The following is a 27,455-nucleotide window of genomic DNA, read 5'->3' as shown; positions in this document are numbered from 1 at the left end:
GTTAATATTAATGTATACTTGGTTCCAGGAATCCGCGCAGCCATCCTCGACGGCGACATTGACAAAGCACTCAAGCACACACAAGCCTATTACCCGTCTGTCCTGCACAACAACGAGAACATCTACTTCAAACTGCGGTGTCGGAAATTTATCGAAATGATCAGACGTTGCAACGAACTCAGCGCACAATACCAGCCTCTAGTCCAGTCGAATGCGTCGAATGGAGCAAAGAGAACGAGTGTGGCGACAGATGAATATGATTTTGAAATGGAACTTGATGAACAGCTTGGCATTGGCGTGCATAACAACTCCTCCTCCACCAACAATACTACGAATAACGGGACCAGCAATATTCCATCGTCATGGTCCAACAACCTCAACACCCCCATGCTAGACACGGACACGGACATCTCCAACACACAAACGAAGCTCTCCCACCTCACCGACGAAACTATCAAATACGGCATGGAGCTAAAACAAGAATTTGCCTCGGACCCGCGGCGTGAAGTAAAGAAAGCTCTCGAAGACACGTTCGCGCTAATTGCATACGAGAATGTGGAACGTAGTGCATTAGCCCCGTTGTTGGAGAAGGGAGGTAGGGTGCCGGTTTCTGAGGAGTTGAATGGGGCGATCTTGGGTACGTAAAACTTCTTCTCCCGTGGTAGTGGTAGCATGGCTTTCCCTTGGCCTCTGTTATGTTTCTGCCTCTGTGTGTGGGTGGGGTTTTTCGAACCACTGCTAACTTGTGACGTAGTTTCTTTAGGAAAATCTAGTTCAGCAGCTCTAGAACGGTTATGTCAGCAGGCGGAAGCTTTGGTCGGAGAATTAGCGGAAGATGGCGGGCCCGGCGCGTTTATTAATGTTAAGAGGGATTTCTTGCAGTAGCGAGCCGGACCCTGGGATAAGTCTCGCAGATGCGGGGGTGGGGGTGGGGTAGGTAGTTCAGATCAGAGTTCAGATCAGAGTCACTGCATTCAAGCCAATGGAATGGAATGGGAAGTGCTATATTCTTTATTCCTTGGTGTGGAATGATAGTGTTGGTGATGGCCTGCTTCTTCAAGAGATATATCTGGTGTGGCTGCACTCAGACAGACGGGGGTTGGGCGTGTTTGCATTTATTCCATGGACTCGGGGGCTCGGAGCTGGCGTTTTCGGCTTTCTGGAGCCGGAGTGGGATGCAGGTTTCGCTTCTCTCTTTACTATCCGTCTCTCTGTCATCTACCATGATTTCTTATTTAGATATTTCACCTCCAGGGATGGCCGCATGGGACGGGGCTGGGATGTGAAGGCACCCTCGAAGTCAGGGTCGTCTCAGAGGTGGCAAGAGCAAGAGCAGAGCGCGTCACATTTGTATCCACATGTGTGTACACACATGAACTATGTAGCATACCATGCACTTCGTATCTCCAGCCTCACGCCGACGACATCCATCTCCCACGTTCCCCACCAATCACATCGCAGCCACCCTCCAGCTTTCCCTACCTGTCCCGGTGCAACTACAACGGGGTAAGTTTCTCAAGCCTTTCTTTCTGATGAACCTGAGACACAATACCCCCCATCCTTTCCACCCGTGAATAAATAATTCGCTTGGTGATTGAATGGGACTCTGTTCCGTGGAGAGAATTGTGATTGTGCTGGGCTTTACAGATATAATATAAGTGGCTAGTTGGGGTTTGAGTTGCGTAGGATTAGTCTTAATACGACGATATAGATAGAATGCGCGCTTCTGATTCCGACTTTGTGCTTGGGGTATCAAATCATGAGGTCGAGTTTCTATAAGCAATATATATAGATATAGATATGCTTGTTTGGCTACTTGCATATAGAATCAATAGAGAGAGAGAGAGAAGGCCGATGGGAACGAAAATAGACGTGTGTAGTACGGCAAAATGTAAGAATCCTGGCGGAAGCATGGCTGGAGCTGCAGTGAGAAAAGCGTGGGGTCGAGGAACGTATTTTTGAGATTTGAGGTAGATAGTTAAGTTAGTTTGTCGAAGAGGCCGTCCCGTCAACGCCAACATGAAGATATGCCTTTACTGAAGCCCGAAATTCCTTGTTTTAGCTCGCTGGAGACACCGGTCTTCATGCGGCATAGACTCCCTGGGCTTCTTGGGAGTAAGTACTTCATAATCCCCCACTATCATCGTAGTTATCCCCCCTTACCAAAACTTCCACCGACCTCCCCTCCTCCCCAAAATTTCCACCACCTTCCTCCCTTCGCGCCTGTCTTCACTCCATCTTTCCCTTTCCCATCTCCAACCTGATTAAAAAACACCACAATGACAGTAGTGTCATCATAAACCGCCCTCCTTCGCGGGGCTTCCACACTCAAAACCCCCATAAATAGTCCCTTCCTGCTCCCGCCCAACGCATTCTTAATCAAACAAACCGCTGCATTTTCATCTTCAATCGCGAAATACTGCGGTTCGGCGCGCCATCCAACAGGTTGGTCTTCCGCGATGTTGTATGTCAGTCCTGGGTCTTCCGTCATCAGAGATGCGGAATGCGCGCGGGATGGGGAGGCGAGAGGGTCGATGGTTGGGGGACAGGGGGTGGTGGGGGAGTGGGAGCGGGGGGTAAGCGGTGACGAGGTGGACGAGAAGGAGGGTAGTGGTTGGATGGACCCGTTGGTGCGGGCGGTGATGTAGCGGGATATTAGGTCCACGGCGTCGGTGGAGGAGATTTTGTCCCAGAGGCCGTCGGAGGCCATGATCATGAAGTCAGGTTTTGTGTCTTCATCTCCTTCTTCAGCTCGGCCGCGGATAATGTCCGTTTCCGTAATAACAGGTTCGGCAGTCATATATGGTGGAGTTTTCGACCCAGGACGTGGATGACTTCCCCAGAACTTCGCACGAATCGAAGCGATGAGCTCATTATCCCACTTCCAGCGATGATCGCCAAAAGCCCGAGTCACCGCAATGCCCAGCAATCTCCCAGACTTCGGATCGATGATCTCCGGCTCATCTGGATGTTCCTCATTCAACTTTCTTACTTCAGATTCGTTAAAGCCGGTTTGGTCGACGGACAGCGGGATGCAAGTATAGGATTGAGTAGATGAATCCCAGCGGCCGAGAACGGCGCGGGAGTCGCCGACACAGGCGACACGGAGTTTTGAGGCGCGGGGGTCGAAGCAGGCAAGTAGGGCACAGGATCCTGAGAGCGCGGGATTGAGGGCGGAGATAGCAACGGCGGAGGCCGCGGGGTACCAAGATGCGGCGTGTTTGGCTCGGGTCCTAGAGGGGGAATTTAGTGGGAGGGTTAGGTGTGAAAGAGAGTAGGTCTGGAGGATCTAAAAAAGAGAGGTTGGAGAGTAGGATGTTGAGATGACGGTGACCTGGAAGGGTGTCGAATATAAGAATGAAGAAAAATAGCGGGCAAGTCGTATTTTCTAAGATCGAAATCAAGGAAATAGCTAACGGTACAGAGCCAGCATAAAAATTGAGGGACGGGAATAATATTCAGAAAGAGTTGGCGAAATAAAAGGAACGAAGATGTCCCGGAATGTGTCTTACATCATATCTGAATCCAATCTCGTAAAAGCCTGCATAATAGCATTCGTGATGGCCATCGGGGAACTAGATGCTTGGAGGGCACTCAAATCCCTCGATACATGAGGCACCAAAGTCCATTGGAGCCACTCCGAAGTAGCACGACCACTGCCATCTCAAATTAGTATGAGATGCCAAACGGGAGGGGGACATAACCTACGCATGGCCGTCGAAGACGCCCCAGAAGTTCCACTGTTCAGATCCTGGTCCAGGGGCAGCGCTGATGACAAATTCGTCTTCCTATGGCTGAGGTGTTAGAACTGCTTCGTTAGAGGCTGTGCCATAGTCCAGCCGCAATTCCAGGGATAGCAGCAGCAGGTAGGCCAAAATGGATTAGAATTCAGTGAAAACAAATTCAGGCAACTTCAAACTTACGCAAGGTGAATTACTCATAACCCTAGCCCCATGCGTAACCGGCATCTGGGCCTCTTCAGCCTCCTCTTCCGTCATCATCCACCCACTGGCAATCTGGCTCGCAAACACACTCCGTGCCACGTCCTGAAGCTCGGGGTTCTTCGCGGTAGCCACGAAATCCGGTACGTGCGCATCAAGCCAGTGTTGGACCTGTTCCCTGTTTTGGTAGAATTGCACGGGCATAGACGTCGGCTCGGTGCGAGGTACATGATGGGTCCAGTGATCATCGAGAACTTCGATAACATCTATGAAGTAGTAGGCTATACCACCGAGCACGAGGAGCGTGAGGAGTGTTTTGGTGGGAACACGTGATTGGAGATGCAATGGAGGTTGAAGAGAGACGCGTCTGTTCAAGGCTGGCGGTGTTGGTCGTGGAAACGTGTGCTTTTGACGAAAGAACACTTGCTGGGGGGACGACAACAATTGGCGTTTGGGGACATTGAAATGCCGGATGGCTGTTCGCCATCGTATAGGCGACATCATAATTGTTGGTGTTTTGTGGAGATGAGATTGTTGGTTGATTAGAGTTTCGAGATCGAAGATGGACGAGCTTGGGTCACGTAGCGCCCGATCACGTGCGAGAATTTCCGAAATCGGCAAAGTTTTTACGCTTCTTTTCGTCAGTGTCCTCGACGTACAACTTCCATTCACGCTCTCGACCACATCTCAGCTTCATTTTCCTTGGCATTATTTACCCCTAAGAAGCCTTCTCTGATGATATTCCCAACACTCTACACACCGCACCCGCCGAAGGTCCCTTCCCACATCAATGAGTGCATGCGTGAACTGCTCGAGCGACTTGGATGATTAGAAATGGCACACCCATCTGGAAACAAATTTCCAGGTAGCTGTACCGAACATGAACGACACACTAATTTGAGTATGTCATCGAAGGCTAGACTGCCGGAGATTACGACACCGTTGTTGAACTGCATGCAACCTACTCGACATGAACCTTCCAAATTAGTGGTCATGTATAGTATATATCTACTACAATCAGAACAGGTGAATAGTAGAGCGCGATTTACTCACAGTCAGAACCAAGGCCGCCTCCCCGTACCTCGAGGCGGTGTGGCTCCTGAATAGGTCGGAGCGTTATTCGTAATCCGTGAGACTGAAGAAGGTGGTAATAAGGTGGTAAGGAGGTTGGACTCCCCATTATGAACCTTCGAAACACGTAGGCTAGTGAAAGATCGAGAAGATAAATTTTCGGAGGAAGTGCTGGTGTCGATCAGGCCTGTTGGAATCCTGTACGACCGTTTGAGCCTGCCTCAACTCCAAGTCGATGACTTCTAGCGTCCTATTGAACACGTCAAGTTGCTCTCTTGCCTCATTTAAAGCCCTCGTCAAGTATACAAGCGTCAGCTTGATTGATTCGCTCAATTCCCTCGCAGAGATACCAACGAAACGCTGAAAGCAGGTTTGCAGTCCGATTTCAACGTCTATGTACCACTGGAGGTACTGCTTGGTGCACTCCTCTCCTACAACCACCACTCTCTCAACGTCGCACTTTAGCTGGAGGTCCCTCAGTCTTTGCTTCCTCGTGTTGACTTCACTGGACATGATGTTGCCAATTTCGAGCAAATGGGCAAGGATGGGTTGGCTGTTCCGCATCGTGATCTCAAGCATAGCACCGGCTAGGTGATGGGTATGCAGGCTGCTTGGCTCGTTAATATCCCTTCGTATCGTGAGCCCGCTGTGGTATTTGGGAACAGGCATCTTGTTTGGCGGATTGCTTCAGTTGGTTGAAGGTTGAAGTATCTTGCTAGGTTAAAGAAAATATGACGGGGAATTCCTTCCAGGATGTTCAGCAATACTCATAGGCAAAACCAGGTAGATAAGGGGTAACATACTGCCCGGCGTTGACGAAGAAGTTGGAGACAGAGAGGTGGCGTGGGTGAGCGGAGGTGGGATGACGTGACCTTCAACCCGGGGAAGGAGCGGTCACCATTGAGATGCAGGGTCCTCGAGCTAGGGAGAGACCGCTGTGTATGAAACAGCGAGTGGTTAAATAGGTCGTCTGAGTGGGAGGGCAAGAAAGTGCATGAGAGAAAAGGAGAAGCCAACCCTGGGAGAAGGAGAGGCAGCGCAACCAGGTTAAAACGCAAGCCAATACATTGGAGTAGCCACTGCTGGCACACTCCTAAGGTAAAACTTGAAAGAGATGTGATTAGCCATTTGTTTTAGTGCGCAACACGTGCGCAACACAGGCGGAGGGGGAATTTTGTGAAGCCAGAGCAAAAGTTCGTCCCTTTTAACTTCTAAGAATTTTAAAGCTTATAGAATTGCAGGTGGAAGCAGAAATCATTCCCGATATGTAGAACGACGAAAAGGGTTTGAAAGCCCCTAGTTTTCGTAGGAACTGCCTGGCAGATACGGTTCATTATGTATAATATACCAGCGGTAAGCACAAACGAAAGACAGATATGGCGGCTTATCACCGGAATCACAAAAAAGGCCCACCAAAACTGAATGCACGAAGCCTTGAGGGAGAAAGGCGAAAAAGTCGAGCTAGAGCTATCAAATATCAAGTGAATGAAACGGGGGGGAAACGCTCTGAAGTGAAGAAATCCCTAGAGGTAGCTAGAACTGCAGAATCTAGCGAATGAAATTAGCGAAAATGAGCGTCCACGAGCTGCAAAACGGCTTCAGGGAGTCAGGACGAGACCCCAGAGACCTGAGAGATGATCTGGTCGATATTCTCTATAAGAGTCGCCATCGTCTGTCTCTCATCATCGCCGTAGCCAATTATAATCGTTGACACGTTTTTCATACGGTGGGAATGGCCTTGAGGTGAGAGACTATTGCTTATCCTCAACTCACTCTCGGGGATCGTCGAAGGAAGACGTGATCTGATTTATTCGATCTACGTCACGTCCTCGAGCGGCTTTGCAAGCTCTTGTTCCAATTCCACGAGTCCTTTCAAGAGCGATCGAGTATCTTCCTTCAGTAGGTCGAGGCGATGATTTAATCGGGACTTGGCTGGATTTTTCGCATTAAACGTCTCCTGCCAGAATTGTAACTGGGCCGCATTACGTAGCGTTTTATTCGCAATTACTTCGGCATTCGCAACCTCTCGCTTCCCGTGTGCATGAGGTACAATGACCCAGGGTTTGTTGAACCCGGTCTGTTGCTGGTACATGATAAAAGTGCCCCCATGTTGCCGCCGCAGAAGGGTGCTAAACGGCAACGTCCAGACCTGAGAAGTGATCTATATTTCTTGGCGGAGAAGTCTTATATCGTCGCTTTGAACAAATTTAAGAGTCTCCAGTGGGTGAATTTGTCCTTTGCCATCAGTAGAAATGGAGGATGCGCGGGCGTGAATTGTTCGAAGCTCAAAAAGTACTGAGTTTAGCGTATACCACCTCAAATGTTCCCGCGAAATGACACCTTCCAATTCTTAGAGACAGGCTTCGTATTCAGCGGCTTCAGTGCGGGTGTGACTGATTAGTCTTCCGCCGCTAGTGATTCAAATAGTCGAAACAATGAGAGGGAATTGTGGGGAGCTAGAGGTGAAGTGAAAACGACCAAGAATAAGAGGAACATTGAAGGAGATATTTGATTTAGCTGCTTCCCATGTAGATTAAGTAAACCCTTCCGATAATGGCGGTCTGCTCACACAGCCAGAATACCAGCCATGAGAACTAAATTGTAAAGACCATGGTGACGAATCTATAGATGAAGTCATATTTGGGAACCTAAGAGAAATAAGCGCTGTATAGTTCAAGAGAACAAATTAGGGGTTCTAGCCCCTGTCAAGACGTCTAGATTCCAGAAGTTTCGCCAGTTCCCGCAATATAGAGACTTGCGAGTTACATCGAAGAGTCATTCTTCCGGTAGCTCAAAGACCGGGTCGCACGGATCGATATTCCGCCCAATCTTCTCATTCATCTCCTTCGCAAATCCTGTCACATTCTTCTTCGTTGGTTTCCCACATCTGATTGGAGTATTGTGCAAATCGCGCTTCTTTCTCCATGTCTAGGAAGTGGGTTAGGGATGTTTCAACTAGCTCGGAAGGCACCCCGCGCTGGGTGACGGTATCTGACCTTGTAGACATAGTAATTTGAGCCGCCTTGTTCTTTGCTTCGAGAAGTGGGGTTGGCGGTGTTTTTTGACTAGACGAGTTACGATGCGGGAGTATGGTAGTTATATATACAGCCGGCACTCGGCTAGCGTGGATGAGTTGTTGGGTGAATAGGGAGGCGGACTTTGTTTGATGCTACCCGCGAATAACCGCAGAGAATAAAGTGATATATCCCAGTGATATGAACATAGATCTCGCCCGAAAGTACAACATGATGATAGTAAATCCTGCACGATATCAAAGTAGTACAGCTAAATTTATCCACTGAGCTCTAGCAACTTAAGTTGAAAGCAATAATAGGGAGAGAAGACGTGATAGAGACACTGTTTACTAGAAATTTAAGAGAGAGACTTGAAATTCATGATCATGTTAAATTCGTATTAAGGTGAACGACTTCCCAAATGGACATAGCTTTTAAGCAATTGGAGATAATATCTAAGATGCAAGGAGTGGGTGGCGAAAGGAGTAATGTAGGCCAGGATGTGACACTGAGCCAAGCAGTGACCTCCGATAGAACTACAGGCGTAAACCTTGGGTCCCCCATCATAGTTATAGCAATAGTTCTTAGAGCCGCCGATATCTACCTTTAATCTAGCTATCTACAACTCCTGATTAGACCCTATAGCTCCAGGTCCCTTGATTATTGATCAGCGATTGATAGAATAACGGGATTCTCGACCTCATTCATCATCGTGATCAGCTTTTGGCCATACTCTAGCCTCGATCTATGGATCTCTTCATAGGCTGACTCGAACGCATTAGCGTGTGGGTCCACATCTCGTAAGAGTGGTGGCAGGTCGAGTCCAAGCTCAACCTCGAACAGCAATTTCATGGATGTCCCCTTGTCTGACGATCTCCTCGAGGCGCTCTTCCATGAAAGGGATTATTTTCGTGCAATTTTCGATGTTATCAAAGTATGGTTGACGACGAGGATTGTTGAGTTGGTAGAACTTGACTGCGATATCCTTTTTGGTTTGGCGTCGTTTAATATCTCTTGTTGCACTTCGACAGACATTTCGACGTATTTTAGGCTTCTGAACCTAGTACAAGAACTAGGGCAATTTTGGGGTTCGTGGACTGAAGACTGAGATGTCAGGCAATTATGGTTGGCATTGAGTTGGTGGCGTGTTGGGTTCTTTTAACGGCCAAGTAGATCTAGCTCACTCCATAGGATTAGCCCATAGGCTATCAATCAAATCCTAAATTTCGGAAGGGACTTCAAAGAGGCCACATACCTTTCTATCTTATGAAGAGAATCTACGGATATCGTCCTGAAGAAGACAACCGTGATCAGGAATGGCCGTGGAAGGACGGTTGAATGAATGAGGAGGGGTAGGAGGTGGGAGGTCGAAGAAATGACGGAAGAAAGCTCAAGTGCGGCTGTAGCAAGGATCAAAATACTAGGAAGATGGCTGAGGAAGCAAGGAAACCCCGACCAGCTCTCAAGTACTAACCGCACTTATGCAATCTAGATATTCCATATGAAGCGGTGTAGAATATCTTGGTGGTGAATGGAGGGGAGCTGCGCTATGAGAGGAAAGAGCGGAGACCTGAAGAAAGACAAAGGGCGATAATGACACTCTAAAATCGATCTTGAATCAACAGAGGATATTGATCTTAATAGATATCCAAAATACCAATTCAATCCACCATAGGGAGCAGAAACCTGGTCTCACACTTCTCCATGGTTCCCAAGCCTGACTTTCCCCTTCTCCCTTTAGATCTTATATTTCCCAAACTCCCTCGTCGGCACATTCCGCTCAAACATAATATCTAGCTCCTCATACGTCCGTCCTTTCATCTCCGGTACACGGAAATAGCACCAGACCAGACAAGGAAGCGAAAGGCCTCCAAAGAAGAACCCAAGTTTGCCGCGGAGATTGGCTTCGTCGGGATTAATGAGATAGGGGATGGCAACGGTCATGACAATGCCAACCATGGCTTGGACCGCGGTCGCAACGGCGATTGTTTTCGAGCGGACGCGAGTGGCGCTGACTTCACAGAAAATGGCATAGGCGACGGGTCCAACGCTGAAGATGTGAGTAAGGGAGCTGCGGGTTGATGAGAGTGGTAAGCTTACCTCCAGTCAAATGTGAAGTTCCATACTAGCAATCTACTAATTATTAGCTCGTGCGGGTGTCGGATACTATGGTAGGCTTACAGCGCAGATTGGGCCCAAAGCGCACCATGGGTGGGCACCACATCTAGAATACCCACTAAGAACATGATGATAGTTAAGAGTGCGAGCCCGGTGTTATACAACGGCCTTCTCCCGAATTTCGCCATCAACCACCACGAAAGACACGTGCTAACCCAGCCCACAGCCATGAATCCAATGCCCATGTTGTATGCTTGTTGGGTGTTCAGGCCCGCCAAGTTGAAGAAGTATGTGCCGTAGTTGATGAGGTAGATACCGCAAAGCACTTGGGTTGCGTAAACCCCGATAGCGACTTCGGTGCGGCGCCAGTTGATTCTCCGGAAGCAGTCGAGATATGTGCTTCCGGCTTCCATCTCGGTCTCCAGCTTGTCGGTCTCTATGATCTGGGCTAGAACCGCTTTGACGTTGACTTTCCTGTTAGACAGTCGACGGAGAGAGCGCTCGGCGTCATCAAAACGGCCTTGGCGAGCGAGCCACCATGGGCTCTCTGGAGCGAAAAACATACCAGGAAGAATGATGAGTACCCAGAACCATTGTAGCGCGAATGGAATAGAATAGGCCCAGTGATTATCAAGATCCTTGGTCGCAGCTGTGACACCATTTCCTAGTAACTGACCCGTGACAAAGCATAGATTGACGTAGGATGTAGCGACGCTTCGCATTGTTAACGGCGTGACTTCAGAGGCATATGCTGGTGCGATGACCACGAAGGCCCCCAGGACTAAGCCTCCAATGAGCTCCCCGACAAGAAGGACCTTGAGCGATCGTGCAAAGAACTGGATAAAGATGAGGCCGGCAACCAAAATGACACAGACATTGAAGGTCCTCTTCCTGCCATACCATTCCATGGGATATGCGGCAAATAGAGCGCCGACGACTTGGCCAATAGGGTTTCCCATGCTCAGACCGGTCTGCCAGGCGGCGGAAATGAGATACCCATCTTCGAATTTGTATCCAAAATCTTTCTGGAAGGCTGGCATGGCGTAGAGGTTTCCAAGCAGCTGAGGATCGAACGCTGTATCTAGGCGTCAGCAACCCATCTCAAAGAGGGGCACGCGACATGCGGGGGTGAACGACGTACACAACATAATGACGCCCAGACTGAAGTACATCGACCACCCAATTGCCTTAGGATAGAGCCTCACGGCATCCATGAAGGTGAGCTTGTGCTCAGTCTCAATAGCTTCGCGGACCACTTCCGCATCTTCCTGCGTTGACAATTTGCGAACCTCGACAGGAGCTTCCATATCCTTACGATCGGCCGCCATAGTGGCAACAAGTCGACGAGATGTGTTGCGAGAGAGGCCGAGAGGTGAGCAAAGTTTCACACCATCCGAAACTTTTCTGCAGGGTAACCGGTTATCTTATGCAAAGCCCCAGCATCGATAAGTTGTAACCAGCTGTTATCTCACGCGGGAAGGCCCTGGCTTTCGGTGCGGGGCCACATCCCGGTAATGGATCCATATCCGTTGTCGTATTCACGTGGGTTTAAAACTAGTGCAGATCGCTCAATTACAAAGAGGGGATTTGTAGCCAAATTGTGGCCCCGGCATCTGAGCATTGTAATTTAGGTTAATGAGGCTGAATATAAAACGGTTTGGTAGGCGGGTATGTCGCGTCCGATCTTTCTCTCTGCTGATATTCCATGAGATCAGTTTGAAATTGACGAGGCAGAAAATTTCGCTATTGCGGTTGATTGAAATCCGGGGCATGGGTGTTAGGATGAACATGGTGGCTGGGTTCTAGCTTAAAAGTCGCTCCAGGACCGTGAACGCGGGGCAAAGGAACGGCAGAAGCAAGCTTCAGTAATATGAATGCATGCGCGTAAGGCAGATGGATCAATCAACTGTACATGGTCCTGCGGGGAACGAAACTAGATGGTGGATGGAGTGTCGAGACACATCTGAGGAATGAAATGTGGCTGTTGCTTTCCGGCCCAAATCGGGTATGCCTTCCGCCGAAATTGCGGCAAAGTTCCTTACTTCCACAACATTGTCCACTCCCTTTGAGATACAAGGGGAGTTGTGTACAGATCACTTCTCTATCGTATGGTCGTCGATCGTAGTCCTTATCTCTGTACGATATGACTTCTTTCCATAGCTTCGGACTGGCCTGGGTACTCAAGGGCCGGTTCACGGCGCCGGTGCTATCAGCGTGCTATGAAAGCAGAGCTCACCGCACCTCCTGTCGGCCATTTATTGAAGAGGGCGTTCACAATTGTCTTGAGGTATAAGCTAAGATAAGTGACGACGAAAAGTCAAAGTGTTGAGGTACTTCGTAACGACGTGGGGTGCAACCGTGCCGAGGCCCCAAAATTTAGCTTAACGCCTTCAGAGCTTCTCCCGACTTCACCTCCTACCACCCGTATTTAGGAGCCTCATTCAAGATAGAAGCCTGTATCTTTTTGGGGCTGTTCCCAATTCTAGCAACAGATGTGACAGACCTAGTTCTCTCTATTAATTTCCGTAGTACGCGCTGACAGGTTGGGATAGAAACTGAACCAGAGGCATCGACGCGCTTCAAGACTTCGACATCTCGTCTGTCTTGTTTTCTTTCCCTTCGCTAATTCTTGAGGCCATCCCTGCCTTAGTTACCTTCGATGCTAACAATAATATATTGGCGATGTGCACTTGTAAGGAAAATGTAGCTTCATATAAAATGCTCATGGTTGGGCGTCACCGTTGTACGCATCCCGACTTGTCCGGAGTCTAATTCTCAAATTTCTGCGCTTCTAATTCGTCAAAGTTGAGCATATAGAGATTCAATAACCTTGCTACCTAAGATGCGCCCCATGTCCACGCCATGACCGAACTGTGCTCTCCGGGGTAGAACTCGAGAGTTCGACTGCTATGTAGTAGCTGGATTGATAAATCAGATCCTCGGTGATTGGTCGTAGGCATCGCTATGCGGTAAGGATTCTGAGCCAATAAATGAGACTAAAGAATGTTGTTGCGTAAAAATGCCATCGTACAGTCAATATTGAAGGAAAACAAGATACCCACATCCTAGTCTCACCTGGCCCAGAGCAAACACCTTATTTCCCTTGATCCTCTCGTCCATTCCAGTAGCAAGTCCAATATTAATTTCCCTTCAATATCCCCCAGTATCCGCCAATATTCCAACCATCTCAATGATATCTTAATAGACCATTCTCTACAACGTCCAACCTCCCTTCTTCGCTCGCCGCAGTCATTCCTTTTAAGAACTGCTCCACACTTTCACTTCTATACCCGCGAGATCCGCTACTCCAACGACCCTTCTCCTTTACGTGGAACTGCACTCGTCTTGCAACATTCTCTGTCCATGTCATCTTCTTCAATGGCTCCACAATATCCCTCCAATTATCGTCAAAAGAAGTTTTTTCGTTGTATTTCTTGATATCCCTGACCCCAGTATCTCCCGCTATCTCCCACGTCATAGTCAGATAAAGCGTGCGGAGCGGGAAGACCCGTTTCTTGAGCATACGTGCCAGGAAGGCTAGCTCGCGTCGGACTTTCTTCCAATCATTGTAATAAGAGAACTCCAGGTCTAACTTGATCTCCCGAATCTCACTCCAGATCCCAACATCGATCCTCTTAAATGACAACAAAGGCGCCTTGACGGCGTCTTTCCGCCGCCTTTTCGCATTCTCCGGATACGGCGTGATATGGCTGATTGTCGGCCACCCATCTAACTTCGGTTCATAATTCAAGTGTTGACAGTATCGCGCTCGCGTTGTCTGATTTCTTAGATCTGGTTCGCGGATCGAGTTTGTGGGAATGATCGTGAACGTACCCCAGGCATAACGTCTCGGGCGAAATTCCGCGTGCATTTGCTGGCTCGTCATCAACAACGGCAGGAATTTTGCATGGTATCCAAACTCCTGGTGTAGGTTATAGCACAAGTCTTCTGGACTCAGGTGTGGATCCGTCCAGCGCCCCTCGGACACTTTCGTACAGTCACAATGGGAAAGAGAGCCCTCGGTCCCGCAGACCTCGAGATACCATTCTAGGACCGTGATTCGTGGGATTAGAGGGAGGTCAGTGAAGGGGAATGAAGTGAGAGGGACTCGGCTATATGTTGGATCGTTGCCGATATCGTAGGGGGGTGGGGCCGGAAAGCCGCCTTGATATGCTGTTTTTCAGTTCAATCTTCTTCTTCATATTGGGCGTGGGGAATACACGCACGGTAGAGCCCGTACACTTTGGGAGTAGGCGTATCATATGCTTCTGGGGTAGGCGCATCATATGCTCCTGGAGTAGGTGCATCATATGCTCCTGGGGTAGGTGCACTGAGTGCTGCTACATAGGATTCGTTGATTGCTCCTGGCGTTGGGGCATCGAATATACTGCTCACTCGACGCGCAACGGTCCTTTCAGCAGCAGTATTGCTTTCTGCAATCATGTTCTCGAAAGCGCCGAAGGTGTCTAACGTCGCTCCTTCTACATCAAGGAACCTGTCGATATCGAAATTCTCAACTTGGGCATTAGCAGATCCATTGGCCATGGTGATGGAGTTCTGGGTCGCATCCATGGTGCTAATTCTTATCTTGCGGGCAATTCTGGAGAAACTTCTGTCAGCTCTTTCCCATTCTCTACCGTACCGGCTTTATATCTCAAGGCGCTCGCGCATGGGAAAAAGTAAAACTACAATCATGTGACACATTGCCTGGACATCGTTCGCTTTGTTCAGGCATCCAGCGTGATTTAGATAGCGGAGAACCACTTGTTAAACGATCGAGGAAATCGTGGCTGAGACGGTTGGTATTGAAATAGCAAGACCCTTGGCAGCTGAGATGTTGTGGAGTGGCGCGATCGGGAAGTTCCGTGCTGCCTATGTGGCTTCGGGAACGGCTAGTTTGAACCGAGAAAAGCAAATTGAAGGGGATGGCAAGAAAAGGAACTCGAAAAGGGAGAAAAGATATTAAGAGGAAGATGAGGTTAAAAGGTAATGATACAAGTAACAGATAATGCGCTTCGTTCCCGGGATGCTGCCATGGTGTTTAATAGAACGTAGTACTGTTCCTACTGTTACTCTATTATATGCAAAAATCGGGGCATTTCTTGGCACTGCCATCCGGAATTTTTTCCCCCCACTAAAATTGTATGTGAGATCGAAATTTTAACAGGATCCACTATATATTAATAAAAACCTAATAGAACTGCCCTAGGTGAGTTAAAGCTTTTAGTTTGCATAGAGGAGCGCGTATACTAACCTTTTTAAGAGTAACAGCGCGTTAGGTCACAATGTATCGCGCCCATAGCATCTCCAGCGTATTGGGCTCGGGACAACGGACAGGAACCACAGAAACAGCTTCTTGCTGTGCTAGAGCAGGAGGAGCAGATTTTTTAGTAGCTTTTACTACTTTCTTAAAGGGAGGCTTGCTCTTTGTAGGCGCTAGGATACAGTAAGCTTCTCCTACTTGCTCCTATTACTAGATTAACTAACAACGCGCTAGCTTCTGTTTATCACTACTAGCAGGCTCCTTAGGCTTCTCCAACAGGCCCTGCGCCCTTGCCCGCGTAGAATAGGCTGGTAGGTTGCTCTCTAGGGGGCTAGGGCTGCTCTGGCCCTCTAATTAGGCCTATTGTTGTCCTATTACTCTAAAAAAAAGCGCTAAGAACAGTATCTCTATATAAACTTAAGGCTTTAACCTACTAACAATGTTCCTAGGAAGAATTTGTTAATATATCTAGAATTCTGTTAAAACTTAATTACCCTATAACGTACTTTATAGGCGAGTTGCTCACACACCCGAGTCGCTTACTTTTGCCAAGACCCTACCCTAACAAACTCTATTATAGCCTATAACAACCCGCTCTAGCACTATATAGTACAGTACAGCCTAGAATATTATTTAGATACTACTTCTACTTCTTACTTACATGTTTGTGTGTTATGCCTAGTCTAATTACACTATCTGCAGCGCTTTTAGGATAGCTTACCTACTTTAGCTTACACCTGCTTCTTTACCTTCTTCCTGTTACTACACGCTTTAAACTTCTTTAAAGCTATTAAGTGTAGGCTTTTCTAAATTATTAAAGTTTTTTTTACTTTAATTTACTTTTTTTTATGTAATTTATATTACATAGCAGCCTTATTAGCTACTTAAAGCTTAATAATTTTTTATTACACTAACACTAGCTTATGTGTAATTATTACTGCCTTTTTTAAAACTTTTTTAAATACTTTAACTATAAAAGTTAGTAAACTATTTATATACTTTTAAATTTTTATTTTTATAAGCATTAATTATAACTTAAGTTTTAAAGTATTACTTAGAGTTTACAACTGCTAGAGCTTATTATATATAAGTAGTAGTAGTAATAGAGTGTGCAACTTTATATTAAAGCCTATTATAACTTATTATAGGTTAAAAAGAACTAATTTAGCGCTTTAAACCTTTTCTTAGATATTACTAAAAGTAATTATAGCATAATAAGCTGCTTTAAAGCATAGTAGAAACTTTATTTTTATAATATAAGTAATCTAGTTATATATAAAGTTTTTAGCTTAGCACTTATATGCCTTTTTTAAAGAAGTAAAACAACCTATATTAAGTAGCTATAAAAAGTGTAATAAGTAAAAAAGCATATAAATAGTAATAATTTTATTATTTTTATAGTTTTGTAATAACTAGCTATCTAGGTGTTTCCTAGGCTGTCGTAGACTGGCCTAGACTGCACTAGGCAGTCCTGGACAACTCCCGAACTGTGCCGTTAACCCTGCACTTCCTAGACAATGCCTACCTCGCCTAAAAAGCTAGGCATCCTAGACAGGTAATACTTTAAACTAGACCTACGGCATACTAGATCTGTTGCTACTAGCGCTGCTGTGCCTAGCTCTCTAGAGAAGTATATAGCTAGTTGTAGAAGCCCTCTTTAGATAGCAGAGGATCGCCTTAGGAATTGGGCGGGTACTAATTGTACTCCTATGTCACAGTTACGCCCTTGTTGGTTAATACACCTCTTAATTGCAAAGTGTATACCCTGTTTTTTACAAGTATTACTAAAAATAAAGTAGGTTATAGCTTTTATAGCTATTAATAACTAGTAAATAGTAGCTACTAACAGTACACTTTTTTATATGCGCATTAAAGTGCTTTAACTAGTCTAAACTAAGCTAATTAGTAGTCTAGCTGCGCTTAAAGATTACAATAACTTAATTTTAAAGTAGATTTTTTTTATACTAGTTTAAAAAGTAGTTGCTACTCTAAAAAATAATAAAAAGTAAAATAGCCTACCCTTTAGCATTAATACCCTAGATAGCTGTTGTCTACTTCTAGTTACCTAGCTAGACTACTTTTAGCTGTTCTTATCTCTCTAAACTTATAATAACTACTTTAGTAGATATTTAGCCTATTATAAACTTTATCTTATTAAAGTTATATGTGTTATTATTTTAGATGCTATACTTAGCTTTAATATTCTTTATAAAGTTAAACTAGCTTTAAATTACTATAAAATTTTTATAAAAAGCTTTTTTATAGTTATAGTTATACTTAAACTTTACTTTAAGCTTTAAGTAACACTTAATAAATATATTAAGCTAGTTTATGCTAATATAGCCTATATTATGCTTAGCATGTAAAGAATTAGCTATATTAGCTATAGCTGCTAGCTAAGAGGGAAATCCTTGCGCATTTAGCTTAAGTATGTGCTAAATAATTACCTACTTTTTATTATTATCTAGCTTTTATAAGTTAGCTGTATAATTAGCTTAGAAAAGTTATTTAGTGTGTTAGTTACTTATTATTTTTTAAAAAACTTTATAAATAGCTGCAGCATGTTACCTAAAAAGTGTTATATTTTATTTAAAAGCTTAAAGTATAAGCTATATTTAATGTTTTTTTAACACATCTAAGTAGTGTTATTAGAAATACATTAGTGTAGGAAGAGTAGTGTAGTAGGGTCTTAGCAAAAGTAAGCAACTTAGGTGTGTGAGCAACTCGCCCATGAAGTACGTTATAATTTTAGTGGGGGAAAAAAAGATCTGAGGTACGCTAAGAAATGCCCTGATTTTTGCATACAATAGCTGATAGTAACAATCTCTTGGCAGTTAGAGCAAAAGTGAATTGTCTTCCGTTACTGTACGGTTAATAAGGTCATAGTTACTTCAGTAACTGCCAATACTAATTGATTTCTTAGTGTTTTGGTAACGCTTTCGCGGAGGACGTTTTCGCGCGTAGTACTGCTGTAGAACAGGAGGTGTCAAAACGCGCACTAATACACTAGATTTTGTACCTTTTCAACTATCCTATCTATTGTTAGTACATAATAGCGAATTAACTCTTTAACTTACCTACTTCTTGCCTCCAATATTGCCTCCATCATCACTATAAGTATGCGAAAAGTCCTCTAAACTCCACATAGCACTTAAAGCTCGCAGCACTCGTTTAATGTTTGCAGTTACGGAGCTCTCTAATCCCTAGCCACCTACACTCCTTTGACCTACTGCTGCCTAGCTATACCACCTGCTGTGGCCTAGAGCTATTGGTGGCCTTAAGTCACATGACAGGTTCACCTAGTACTATATAAACCCGTAGTTGCCCTCCTTTAGCAATCAATCCAATTCCTCATGCCTCTGGTGCTCCTCCTAGCTTCACATTTAACGTTGCTTGCCTAAGTACTCTAGAGCCTCACTTTGCAAGCTCTTATTGCCTTAAGAAGTTAAGGGCTGCCTCTAGGAGCTCTTAGAGCTCATAATTAAGGCATTATTCTCTAGTGTTAAATTTAAGTAAGAGTGTAAATGCGTTAAGCGTGGACGTGGAGGAATCTCCAAACTATCACTCCTTCCTGGCAGTAGTTCTGATCTCCTTGTTGCAGCCAAAGACAATATAATCTATAAAAATCCGCTCACTTAGTAGCATTAAATTAGGCGTGAGCACTATCTAACGCTGTACAAGATAGCTCTTAACTTTCTATCTACCCCTGCTACAAGCTGTGAATGCAAGAGGTGCTTTAGCAAAGCTAGAAGAACAATTACAATTAATTAGAACTAGCTATTGCCTTATATAGTTAAGGCTCTGCAGCTACAACGCAACTAGATTGCTAGAGATTTGTTCACTTAGAGTTAACTCCGCGACTATCTTAGCAAGATTGTGTTAAAATCAAGCCCTTTGGAGCGTCTAGAAACGCCAGTTATTGCAGTAACTGCACTAAACAGTAGCTTTACTATTAATTAACCTAGCAGTAACTGTTACTGCCTGTAAGCCTGTTTAAATTCACTCCTTCTGTAAGAACAAAACCCTATTACTGCTAGTAACGCCTTAAAAACACTACTAACAGTAACAGTTACGTTCTAATAAAAACCGTGGATGCTGCATGAATATAACAAAGTGAAAGCCTCCAATGCGCTGGGTCCTATGGGGAAATAAATCCTTCCATTCATCAGACTTGTGGAACTCTTAAACCCAACCGAGAGAAATCTACCAAAGAAATCTTATTAGCAAGAGAATTCACAGTCTATACCCCGTGTGGTTATTATCGTACTTTCCTACACTGCAACACTCTATTGGACCATTCTTCTCACATCATTCGTGGTCCCGGCCCGCTCCTGGAATTCGAAAGATATTGGGCCTTGTCAACTGCGCTAGCCAGCGCAAACATTTCAGGAAAGTAAAAAATATCTGCACCGCAAGATTTTGTTGGTATAAGAGGGGCTGCGATATGTGAAGATATCAGAGCCAGAACAGCAGCATCAAAAGCCACTTCCCATCTTCCCTAATATAGAGGAAATTATACGGCCTATCCACGATTCGATTGATTGCCTCGAAACCCTCACAAACGCATCTATGAAACGCTGGATGCAGCATATTATGCCACCGGGAACAAAATGCATGTGCATCGTTGCTATCGTCGTTCATCTAGACTTCCAATCCCGCGGCATAGGGACTGCCCTGGTTAGAGAGGGTACTAACCAAGCTGATCAGGATGAAGTGCTTTGTTGGGTGCAGAGTTCGGAGGCTGGGAGACGATGTTTTGAGAATGAGGGGTTTGAGGAGAAGGAGAGGTTGGAGGTGGATCTGGATAAGTTTGCGAGGGGACTTGAAGGCTTGGAGGAGCGGGATGCAGAGAGAAAATGGGGAACGCATGTGTGGAAGTATATGGTGAAGTTTCCGCGACAGGTGGATTAGAGCAAGGGGTTGAGTTGTTCAAGGTAGGGATGAGATTGAGGAGGGGGTTAGTAAGATACGATTTCTGTCTCAATTGTGGAGAAGGTAGAGATGAAAGACTTAATGCTTAATGTTCGACGTGAGTCTCCAGATGTCCACGGGCCATGGGGTTTAACTTTGGGTTTCCTGGCCAACCATTATATTCTATTTGATCCCATGCATCTAGGCCCAATTTCTCAAAACCGCTATATTTTCGCTTTGGGCCTCCATTGGATATATGGGTGCCCAACCCCAGTTGCCACAAGATGATCCACATCCTGGGTATTCACCAATCCCGGATGCGCCTGATCGATATCTGTAATCCCACACAGACGCATCGAAGTCTCTAGCTCGTCTTTTAATACTATAACCAAGTTAGCAAATACATAACCAAAAATTCTTCCAAGAATTCTTACTCTGTGTGAGGTGTTCGCTGCCCTCCTCCCCATATGCCAAAGAATACAAATACGGTCTCCCAATCCCAACGGCCGTCGCCCCAAGCGCAATAGCTTTCAGGATATCCGATCCGCGCTCGAATCCGCCGTCAATATAGATTTCGAGTTTGTAGAAGATGGCGGGACAGACGCGGTGGAGTTCAATAAGGACGAGAATGCTTGGTTGTGCACTGCTCAGTTGTAAGCATACCACCTTTCGCCCCGTAGTTAAGAACTGGACTAAAATATCCGCAAAACTCACCCATCCAATGACCGTCCTCCATGGTTACTTATCATGAGCCCCTCACACCCATACTCCGCTGCCATCACTGCATCCGCCGCACTCTGCACGCCCTTCAGCACAACCGGTAAGCCACTAACCTCCTTTATCCAAGCAATATCCGCCCACACAAGACTCTTATCGACATACTGCGCCATCAACCTCCCCATCCCCCCACCTTTCTTATCATTACTCGCCATAGCGCCACTAATCGCACTCGCCACCGCCTCCGCTGCAATCCGCTCATCAGCCTCGCGCTTCCCTGGCACGGGCGCGTCAACAGTTACAAATACCGCTTTTACGCCGAGGGATACAGCTTTGCGGAGGAGGTCTGCAGTTTTGGACCGATCGACGTTGACATAGAGTTGGAGGAAGAAACTCTGAGGCTGACCGTGACTGGCGTTCCCTGCTTCCACGATTGCGGAAAGCGGGTATGATGCATTACTGCTGATACATTGGATAATACCCTCTGTACCGGCGGCCCTTGCTAGCGCTAATTCTCCATCTGAATGTGCGAGGCGGGCCATTGCCGCAGGGGAGATGAAGAATGGAACCGTGGAGGAGCACCCTAAGATTTTCCGGTTTGTAGAAACGGTTGTGACGTCCTGTAGGATACGAGGGCGGAGCATTATGCGTCGAAGAAGCGCTTTGTTTTGCGTGTGTGTGACGAGGTCTGTTGCGGCGGAGGAATAGAAAGCCCACGCTTTTGGTGTTAGGGTCCTGGATGCTACGTTTTGGAAGTCTGCGGCGGAGATTAGAGTATGTAACCCCGGTTTTTCGTAGGCGATTGGAATTTGAGAAGGTAGCTGGATTGAGGGTTTGCGGGGAGCGCGGAACTCTGCGGCGGCAGCTTCCAGAATTGTAGATTTTGGAGGTATGTCGTTTGAGGGTAACAGGTCGCCAATGAATTTGTCTGTCGAGAGAGTTTCTTCGAGCATTCCTGGGGCATGGATGGAGTTGTAGGCAGAGGTTGCGTCGAGTCCGGCGTATTGGAGGATAACTGTTATATTGAATATACGTCAATCATGTTAGTAGACATGAGATCAGATGCGGACTTGAAGCGGAATACGAGAAAAGGAGGACTGTGGGGGAGCAATTACCTTCAGGACCACCTGGGTGGTCGTTCAGAAACTCTGTAACGTCCCATATCTTAGACGATATAGCGATCCAGCAATCGGAAGGAGAATTGTGCGATCTTAAGTCATCAACTGTGAGGGATTGTCGGATTTCCATTTCGACAATAGGATTTCGATATTGCTGAATGAAGGTAGGGGGAAATGAGCTAATGAAGCGCAGTGACTTGGATAATGTTGTCTGAGCCAGCGAGAAATGTTGTGCCTAGAGTCTAGACAAACTATAACAGACTAGAGAAACAGCGCCGCGAAGCAGGAGATGGAGGTAGAAAACAAAACTCAATCTACCCGGAAAAATTATTTCCAAGTCGCAAAAATCAATCCATCCTTGCCACCACCGCAAATTCCACTCCACTTCGCGTGTATTGGCGTTCTTCCAGGGTCGTACTTGCTCCGTTCGCTATACTCTCCGATGTCAGTCGTGCCGTGAACTACGGCGATGTTGTGCGGTGCAGCCCGGTGTTCTCGCCGATCCTAGGGCTGCCCCGGCCTCAACCCCGTTGTCACCAGACAAACCGGCCTTCTTCACAATTTCCGCATGTGTAGTTCGCTTTCCTGGATTAGGCACCTCTATGCATGATTCTAAGGAAAGGGGGGATTATGGGTTGGACCTTGTAGGACATGGAAGTGGAGGTTGCAAGGGGTTTCGAGCGTGGGTTAAATAGCGAGTCGAAATTTTAGAACGAAGGGTGAAGTCGTCGGTAAGGTCTCTTTCGTTGAGTTTATAATAACATTTATGAAAAGGGGGCAGTCGATTAAGATGACAATAGTACATGTTGACTGGAAACGGGTAAACATCAAAATATGAAGAGAATGACTGCTCATTCTATTAATCAAAGTGCTACGATTTTACAATTCCTCACACAAAAACGGAATGATTAGATGATGGATCATCAATCATCACACTCAAGTTTCCATAGCATCCCATAGCAAAGTGAGTCCATATGTAGTGTCTTCTCTTCTCACATCATATTGAATTCGTACTGAAGTATGTTCAATTCCGGCCAGCCTCATTTCCAACCTTCCATCTTCTTTCTACTCCCCCTGGTGCATGTAACGGCGCAGGCAAGACAATGGGTCCGAATGCGGTATGAATCCACTCAGAGGCATATGGGAGTGCGTGGGGACTCAGAGACCTGGGAATACCAATGACACCTATAGGCCTTGTACGTAGGATATCAGAAAACTACCGAGCTAGCTACGGGGGCGAGGTGCGACTAAATACATGAGGGAATAGGGGTAACTGCGGGGGACTGGGTCGAGTCATGGTCGGGGCCGATACGGGGACCCTTCGGATAGGATCCGAGCGACCCGATATGGAACGATTCGTAGAATCGTTACAATGCATACACCTATAATGCCGACCTTTTTTTTTAATAGTTTTAGAAGCTTAAAAGTGCTTAAAAGGCTTTAAGTTAAGCTCTACTTGGTAGATAGCTAGGCAGGAACTAAGTATCTTCCTGTATAGAACGTATATTTTAACATATAGAGCAAGACGGACGCAAATGTTCTGGAGAGCTTTATTATGAAGAGATTTTATAACCATATAGAGGAAATAATAAATAGGTAAACTTTTAGTCGTATAGGGATTTTAGTGTGAGAGTGTGCTTAGCTCTTTACTAAAACCTAGGCTAATCTTAGACTGTAACTAGATTCTTGCAAGGCACAATAACCTGTGTAGCGGATTTTTATTAGCTCTAACAATTAACTTACTTACCCTACTAAAACCTATGTTGAGAGAGGAGGGCTAGAATAAATTACTCTTACTTATATTCGTAGATATACCCTATTCGCGGAAATTTCACTCCATAACAGAAAAATGCGCTATTGCAGCAGTGCATTTGCCACCATAGGGTAGGCTGAAACAACAGCAGCAAGATCGCACCGGCGACTCCTAAGCAACCTGCTACGAGCCAAAACTGACACACCTTAAACGAACACAGTCCGCATCCCTCATCCTTAATAACATCTGGAAATCACAATGCCGGGCCACACTCATCAACCAGGTCGTTAAGTCTTCCCCACTCTCTCCCTCTAGCCTGACAGCTTCAACCCGATAACTCCTCATCAAGCAAGCTAGGACGGCTACAACCTCAACCTGCGAAAATTTCAATGCAGAGCAATTCTGCGGTCCTCGTGACCATGCGTGATAGGAGCCATTTGGCGGAGTGACGATTATCTCCGAACTCTGGGCACCTCTAGGTGTGATTCAACGTGCTGGTTTCTAGGCCCCAGGATCCTCGCAGTGGTCTGGATGACAGTGGACTGCGAGGACAGGGCTGCATACAGGAACTTTAGCCGTAATCGTAATCGTGCGGTCTTCAAGGTGGAGGCTCTGCTGTGTCGACCCAGTGCTTTTTTAAGGAGAGCCAGTATTGGAGGAAATAGGTGGAGAGTTTCGAGCCGGGGGGTTAGAAGACAATTTGAAACCAAAGAGGTGGATCTTATGAGGATTGCACGACATCTCACCAGCTTCGGAAAATGCTCATTGTATTCCCACTCATTAATACTCTTTCCTTCGATCTTGCGAATAACATCCTCTGAAAACCAAGTCTGGGCGTCTGGAGAATCCACGATTATGAGTATACTGAAAGCCAAGGTATTAGCTGTGGTTGCCGCACGTGACATTGATTCACGTGAGCCTGCATCAGGGTGAATATGGGTCCTTGACTTACACCCGTTTTCTATTAAGGGCTAGCGCCCTTTTATCTACTATATATATTCGCCTCAGAGCTCTCTCTCGATCCGGAGACCTTACATCAGCTCAATCTACCTAGTTTGGTTCTCACCACCTAATTGACTACTTGCAACTCCACACGAAGCCCTCCACTATCCCTCAACTATAACTGGCTCTGAAATAGTTATAAGCCCGGTTTGCAGCTTTTGGCTATACCTATTATCACCGCTGCACATGTTTAGGTATCGCAACTAGCTGACGGAGAGCTCTGCGAGCTCAATTCACCTAGGTCAACAGTCTGCTCACCTGTTGAGCCCGATGGATTGATCTATCGACCTATTCGTCCACACCGGGAATAGTTCACTAGGTACTCCCCTACCGGAACCACGACTTCTCGATGACGGTAGACCTGCTCGACTCATACAATCAACTCTCCACTATATCGACGGACACAAAGACGACATCAATGACTGATGTCTCCGTACGGCTCACTAATAAGAGCGACTGAAAACCCTGTTTTAGTCGCATCAAGACTAGAGCAACCAGAGAATATATTTGGGTACTTTGATTCAGACCTTTCTCCAGAAGATCTGAGCATCAACAAGATGCCTCAGAGGCCTGCCGTCGTTAAATTGGCGATGAAACTAATAACGAAAATGTTACCAAAGATTTCGATAAGAGAAAGGCCTTTTATTCTTTCCAAGCCTTGGAAATATATCGCCAGCGCTTACAAGAGAAGTAATTAAGCTCCCTGAGCCCTGTTTTCCTTGATTCATGGACATAATCTCTTTGTCTAGTATGTGTAGCTGCACTTCTAATACGCTGCATTGACTTTGGGAAACCCCGGAGCGAAAAATACTCAGTCGGGGAATATGGAGCGCTACAGCATTGTCAAGGGTGGTCTAAAGCGCATCGCGGTAGGACATGTCGCCTGGTATTTAAGACTCCCTATTTAAGGATTGAAACTTGAAAGATTTTGCAAAGTCTGTAGCAGCAAGCACACTGAGTGACAGAGTGCGTGCATTCTTTGAGACACTATTTACCTCTTCCTCGGAGCATGAGCTTGCCATATCTTGTGCTTGTCATATCTTGTGCTTGCTGCAGTGATTCTGACCAAACGAGACTCATAATACTCTCGTTAAACGGCGTGGCGAGAACCTTGCAATGGCGAGCGCAATTGTCGCTGTCAGCGGTCGATATGCAGGGACCGAAGGCTTCTAGTAGCTCTAGGAAGGATCATTTCACCTAAAGAACGGTCTAATCTACTTACTGTAGGATTTTGACGGTCTCGGAAAGTCCCACCTTCTCGAAACTACGTCGCAGATGGTTGTTGGATCGGAAAGCTGCACGTATATTAGCAGGTGTGACCAAGCCCAAAACTTGCCTAAAATTAATGTGGTGTCTGCTTTGTCTTTGAAGTACCAGCCTCGCCGGGGGTACTTGGTCCATTTTGGTATGAAGGATTTTATGGGAAGGCGATCTAGGATAGCCTACACCTATGACTCTAATACTTGAAAGAAAACATTGAGCGGATCAATTGGAAGGCGGACAAGAGGAATGCTCATAGGGTAAGCTCGTTGGTAATTGATCTCCTTAATGGTGAGACTCCAAACTAGGTAAGAAAAAGGGAAAACCAATAGCAATAAGGTGAGCGTGGTGGCAAGCGAGGAGAATAAGATAGTGAGATGAAAGGGAGAAGTATGGACTATGGATAGTGAGAGGGACGTGAGGTAGCCTGCGACCTAGGCCCCTACATGTACGGCACAGCATGCGCGTGGATATATAGGCTTTCCGCTTAAATTTTAGCTGTGCGACACGAGCCACGCGCCTCGGGGCGGTGTGTTATCGAAGAACACTGGCGGATCCATTGCATCTGTTGCCAGCGTATAGCTTAGGGTTGAGACAAGTCGTGGAAACAGCTCAGGTAACGCCATCTCTCAATGAACGAGATCATGGTGACTGTAGTCGCGATAGCGATGAGATACGATCTGGTACCAGTGGGGTGATTTGAAGACCCAATTCCATATCTCGACCACTGTACTTGCATCTAAAAATGACATTGAGATCGAAGTGAGGGACAGACTCAAGACCAGAGGGGCAGAATGGATATTTTTGTGGAAAGGGGCTAGGCGTCAGCGGCTCATGGCTTAGAAAGTGAAATGCGGAGAAGCAGATTTCCGCACATGAATCTCGCCCCTGGATAGCCCACTTCCGCGTGTTAAAGGGGTTACCACTGAGATGACAGTCACCCGCGTTAGAGTAGTACGCATCCCAATCTTCAGCGCAAGCCGTGATATGTAAATGAAGGGACGCGTGGGTATGTTTGTATTAGAGCGTAAGAGGCGCATTAGTGTTCAATATGGGCGAGTAAATTACCCATGGGTAGTCCTTGGCGATATGCTGTGAGTTAGACGGGAGAGATGTTCAAAAGAACTCCATACAAGCTCGCCCATCAACTATGAACTAGTCTTTAGTCTCCCCTGTCAATGGGTGTATTGAATAGTTCAAGTCGCCATCAAATCGCTATTAACTTGTACGTAGAACGCTAATTTCGGTACCTCAATTCACCCCTCATGGCGCCTGAAACTACCGCAT

The 27,455-nt window shown here is 46.2% G+C and overlaps 10 protein-coding genes across 10 annotated transcripts in view; 4 read left to right on the top strand and 6 right to left on the bottom strand.

Moving 5' to 3' along the window:
* The window catches only part of BDR25DRAFT_322347 (ran-binding protein), a gene marked incomplete at both ends in the record, with an annotated part of 2,411 nt that extends 1,526 nt beyond the window's left edge, over positions 1-885 (top strand). The window contains 2 exons of the mRNA XM_033692027.1: positions 76-637; positions 755-885. Of these exons, the coding sequence (XP_033552821.1) occupies positions 76-637; positions 755-885 (693 nt within the window). The remainder of the gene's footprint in view (positions 1-75; positions 638-754) is intronic.
* Positions 886-2,055: 1,170 nt separating this feature from the next.
* BDR25DRAFT_253611 (protein serine/threonine phosphatase 2C) lies at positions 2,056-4,471 on the bottom strand. The gene is made up of 5 exons (XM_033686251.1): positions 3,924-4,471; positions 3,709-3,788; positions 3,513-3,656; positions 2,548-3,233; positions 2,056-2,481 (listed from the first exon to the last, which is right to left on the bottom strand). The coding sequence occupies exons 1-5, from the start codon at positions 4,443-4,445 to the stop codon at positions 2,150-2,152; spliced, it is 1,764 nt and encodes a 587-aa protein (XP_033552820.1). The 5' UTR covers positions 4,446-4,471; the 3' UTR covers positions 2,056-2,149.
* A 1,135-nt stretch (positions 4,472-5,606) lies between these two features.
* Positions 5,607-6,754, top strand: BDR25DRAFT_350258 (uncharacterized protein; the record flags this gene model as incomplete). The annotated part of the gene is made up of 9 exons (XM_033694672.1): positions 5,607-5,706; positions 5,765-5,795; positions 5,837-5,905; positions 5,963-6,142; positions 6,173-6,209; positions 6,284-6,340; positions 6,383-6,523; positions 6,565-6,654; positions 6,707-6,754. The coding sequence occupies 9 exons, from the start codon at positions 5,607-5,609 to the stop codon at positions 6,752-6,754; spliced, it is 753 nt and encodes a 250-aa protein (XP_033552819.1).
* Positions 6,755-9,763: 3,009 nt separating this feature from the next.
* BDR25DRAFT_211491 (maltose permease) lies at positions 9,764-11,451 on the bottom strand (the record flags this gene model as incomplete). The annotated part of the gene is made up of 4 exons (XM_033684686.1): positions 9,764-10,076; positions 10,127-10,159; positions 10,208-11,219; positions 11,286-11,451. The coding sequence occupies 4 exons, from the start codon at positions 11,449-11,451 to the stop codon at positions 9,764-9,766; spliced, it is 1,524 nt and encodes a 507-aa protein (XP_033552818.1).
* A 605-nt stretch (positions 11,452-12,056) lies between these two features.
* Positions 12,057-12,777, top strand: BDR25DRAFT_350256 (uncharacterized protein; the record flags this gene model as incomplete). Its single annotated transcript, XM_033694671.1, has 6 exons — positions 12,057-12,084; positions 12,113-12,198; positions 12,270-12,423; positions 12,462-12,489; positions 12,539-12,638; positions 12,697-12,777. The coding sequence occupies 6 exons, from the start codon at positions 12,057-12,059 to the stop codon at positions 12,775-12,777; spliced, it is 477 nt and encodes a 158-aa protein (XP_033552817.1).
* A 203-nt stretch (positions 12,778-12,980) lies between these two features.
* Positions 12,981-14,158, bottom strand: BDR25DRAFT_300834 (uncharacterized protein). Its single transcript, XM_033689455.1, has one exon. The coding sequence runs from the start codon at positions 14,028-14,030 to the stop codon at positions 13,332-13,334; it is 699 nt and encodes a 232-aa protein (XP_033552816.1). The 5' UTR covers positions 14,031-14,158; the 3' UTR covers positions 12,981-13,331.
* Positions 14,159-19,976: 5,818 nt separating this feature from the next.
* Positions 19,977-20,318, top strand: BDR25DRAFT_211285 (uncharacterized protein; the record flags this gene model as incomplete). The annotated part of the gene is made up of 1 exon (XM_033684680.1): positions 19,977-20,318. The coding sequence occupies one exon, from the start codon at positions 19,977-19,979 to the stop codon at positions 20,316-20,318; it is 342 nt and encodes a 113-aa protein (XP_033552815.1).
* Positions 20,319-20,542: 224 nt separating this feature from the next.
* BDR25DRAFT_379617 (cytochrome b2) lies at positions 20,543-22,554 on the bottom strand (the record flags this gene model as incomplete). The annotated part of the gene is made up of 4 exons (XM_033697620.1): positions 22,151-22,554; positions 21,033-22,050; positions 20,753-20,961; positions 20,543-20,700 (listed from the first exon to the last, which is right to left on the bottom strand). Exons 1-4 carry the CDS (start codon positions 22,281-22,283, stop codon positions 20,543-20,545), a joined length of 1,518 nt encoding a protein of 505 aa, XP_033552814.1. The 5' UTR covers positions 22,284-22,554.
* A 1,266-nt stretch (positions 22,555-23,820) lies between these two features.
* Positions 23,821-24,811, bottom strand: BDR25DRAFT_310395 (uncharacterized protein; the record flags this gene model as incomplete). Its single annotated transcript, XM_033691150.1, has 4 exons — positions 23,821-23,856; positions 23,901-23,904; positions 24,112-24,281; positions 24,653-24,811. The coding sequence occupies 4 exons, from the start codon at positions 24,809-24,811 to the stop codon at positions 23,821-23,823; spliced, it is 369 nt and encodes a 122-aa protein (XP_033552813.1).
* Positions 24,812-25,812: 1,001 nt separating this feature from the next.
* BDR25DRAFT_310394 (uncharacterized protein) lies at positions 25,813-26,309 on the bottom strand (the record flags this gene model as incomplete). Its single annotated transcript, XM_033691149.1, has 4 exons — positions 25,813-25,862; positions 25,904-26,086; positions 26,131-26,203; positions 26,283-26,309. 4 exons carry the CDS (start codon positions 26,307-26,309, stop codon positions 25,813-25,815), a joined length of 333 nt encoding a protein of 110 aa, XP_033552812.1.
* Positions 26,310-27,455: the final 1,146 nt, after the last annotated feature.

This window comes from Lindgomyces ingoldianus, assembly GCF_010093535.1.
Source record: "Lindgomyces ingoldianus strain ATCC 200398 unplaced genomic scaffold BDR25scaffold_4, whole genome shotgun sequence".
NCBI lineage: Eukaryota > Fungi > Ascomycota > Dothideomycetes > Pleosporales > Lindgomycetaceae > Lindgomyces > Lindgomyces ingoldianus.
The sequence above is the reverse complement of the archived record's forward strand: the minus strand, read 5'-3'. Positions and strand labels throughout refer to the sequence as shown.